The sequence below is a fragment of the Myzus persicae genome, unplaced genomic scaffold (genome assembly GCF_001856785.1).
Source record: "Myzus persicae strain clone G006 unplaced genomic scaffold, MPER_G0061.0, whole genome shotgun sequence".
Taxonomy (NCBI): domain Eukaryota; kingdom Metazoa; phylum Arthropoda; class Insecta; order Hemiptera; family Aphididae; genus Myzus; species Myzus persicae.
This window is the reverse complement of record NW_019101580.1, coordinates 360150-362574: the sequence shown is the minus strand read 5'-3', so window position 1 is coordinate 362574 and position 2425 is coordinate 360150. Positions and strand designations below refer to the sequence as shown.

General features: G+C 31.6%; 1 protein-coding gene across 1 annotated transcript; it reads left to right on the top strand.

Annotated features, from left to right (window-relative positions):
- Positions 1–1016: 1016 nt before the first annotated feature.
- LOC111029783 (39S ribosomal protein L4, mitochondrial) lies at positions 1017–2425 on the top strand. The gene is made up of 6 exons (XM_022308947.1): positions 1017–1259; positions 1340–1530; positions 1603–1827; positions 1890–1999; positions 2085–2158; positions 2221–2425. The coding sequence occupies exons 1-6, from the start codon at positions 1160–1162 to the stop codon at positions 2367–2369; spliced, it is 849 nt and encodes a 282-aa protein (XP_022164639.1). The 5' UTR covers positions 1017–1159; the 3' UTR covers positions 2370–2425.

The window sequence follows — 2425 nt, the reverse complement described above, 5'->3', positions numbered from 1 at the left end:
TAAATACTAAACACTTTGTGAATGGATACGAGCTCGATAATTAGAATTCGATTAGGTAGTGATTATTGACGAATATCTTATATTGCATACTAAATTATAATTATCGAGCTCATATCCATTTTACCAAGCATTTTAGTATAATAGTCTATCTATTATCCTTATTCCTTAGTATGTAAAGAAGAATAACTAAGGAAGTTTTCGTTCAAATTTCGATTACAATACGTCAACATTTTCAGAAAAATGATCTGAATCACACTTTGCTGTAAAACATATAGGTTGTCATTTCAAAAACAAAAGTTGGCATCGGCACAGGATAATTCTTAAACGTTGAGAAAAATCGAAGTACACGAAAATATCGTATATTTAACCACACTTAAAAATTCCAAACATCAGAATTTGAATGTATGCATAATTTAAGCACAAAAATGGGGTGAGCATACCTAAAAAATCATCCTGTTTATACGAGATATTTGAATACGATATTGTTCATTTAAAGCAAGCGCCTATCACATCATGTTAACGTGGAGTGGTCATTTTTAGTTTACAATAAACTTTTAATTTTAAATGTCAACGAAAACTACTAAAACCAAAAAATAAGTCAGCTGAAGAATATACGAAAACCCAAATTTTCGTATAGTCGCATCAGAATTTCTGTTATAAAATTATGCTATTATAATTTATAATACAAAATTACAAACAACATTTATAAGATGTTGGAGTGCTGAGCAACTGTGCTAGTGCATTTAAATAGAAAAACGAAATTCAAGCGAAGTGGGAAAACAATTTTTAGTGGGTGGCCTAGATAAATTTTAAGCCCCCCGCCTGGATTTGGTTCCTACTCCGCCCCTGAATCGAGGTATGTTTTCAAATTAAATTTTTCCTTGGAAAACGCACATGCCGTTTAAAAACTGATTGCCGCACTAATGATGACAAAATCTACCACGGTCATAGAAAAGATAACATTATTTACAATCGGGAAAAAATACAAGTGATAACAGTGATAACAGTGATAACAATATAACATCCATAAGGCATCTAACAAAATACTTGAGGATTAAAATTAATTATTAAAATTTTGAAGTATATTTGCCATTATAAATTATAATATTATTTAAGACAACTTTCTATTTGTTACGGTTAATAAAATAAAAAACATAAAATGTTGTTAAATTGTTTGGCAAAACAAATTCGCGCTCTCCCGTCGACGTTCACAGCGGCATGTCGGTTGTCTACCGTACCAATTGAAAACTCTGAGTTCAGTAAGTCTGCAATAGTCTTAAACTCATATTTTTAAAGTGTATCAGTATTCAAACAGTTTTAAGCAATTATAAATTCTTAGATGAAATGGAAGAGCCGCCAATGGTATACGGTGGATACACGGAATTGCGCCAGGCATGGGTGTCTAATTTGGATACTATAAAGGAAAATCCTTCTACAATCATAGATTTACATCCCCAAGTGTTTGGATCGAGACCAAGAATTGATATAATACATGAAAATGTTGTGTGGCAAAGAAAATATAAATATGTTGCAAGTTTCTTTTCTTTTATTCCTCAATTATTTTCCACTATAAGCGTCTAAAACCCTTTTTTGTTACTACAGAGTTACGCTAATACCAAAGTTACAGCCGAGGTAAATATGAGCAGTAAAAAACCTTGGCCACAAAAGGGTCAAGGACGTGCTCGACATGGTACTAGACGTTCTCCGCTGTTCAAAGGTGGATCAGTTATACACGGTCCACGATCTCATACAACTCACTTTTATATGCTCCCGTTCTACAAAAGAGTGTATGGACTCACGTCAACATTATCTGTCAAGCTAGTTCAAGTATGTATATTTTATATTGTCAAATTAATTTACCTACAATGTTATCTGACATTTTTGTTTAGGACGATTTACACATTGTAGACAATTTGGATTTACCCACAGACGATCCTGGATACATCAATGATTTAGTTGATTCAAGACTTTGGGGACCCTCAGTTCTATTTATAGACGAGTAATTATGATTATTGATTGACAATTATTATTTTATAATCTAAGAGCTGGGTGCAAATTATTAATTTTAATATACATTTTTATAGTACTGATACAATGCCAAGGAATATCAGCTTAGCATTGAACCAAATCAAACACATGAATCTGATGCCAGTTTATGGTAAGCATTTAAAAATAAAATGTATAATTTGTTTACCTCAAATACTTAAATAATTATTTTAGGTTTGAACGTGTACAGCATGCTAAAACATGAAACCCTCGTTTTGACTGTAGCTGCAGTGAAAAAGATTCAAGATCGACTTCTTTACCAATTACATAGGCCTGATGGTCATCAAGCTACAAGAAAGTTCATGTTAAATAAACAGAATTAATATAAATTATATTGAGGAAATATCAATTTTGAAAATATATTATAGTTGTTTTTTAA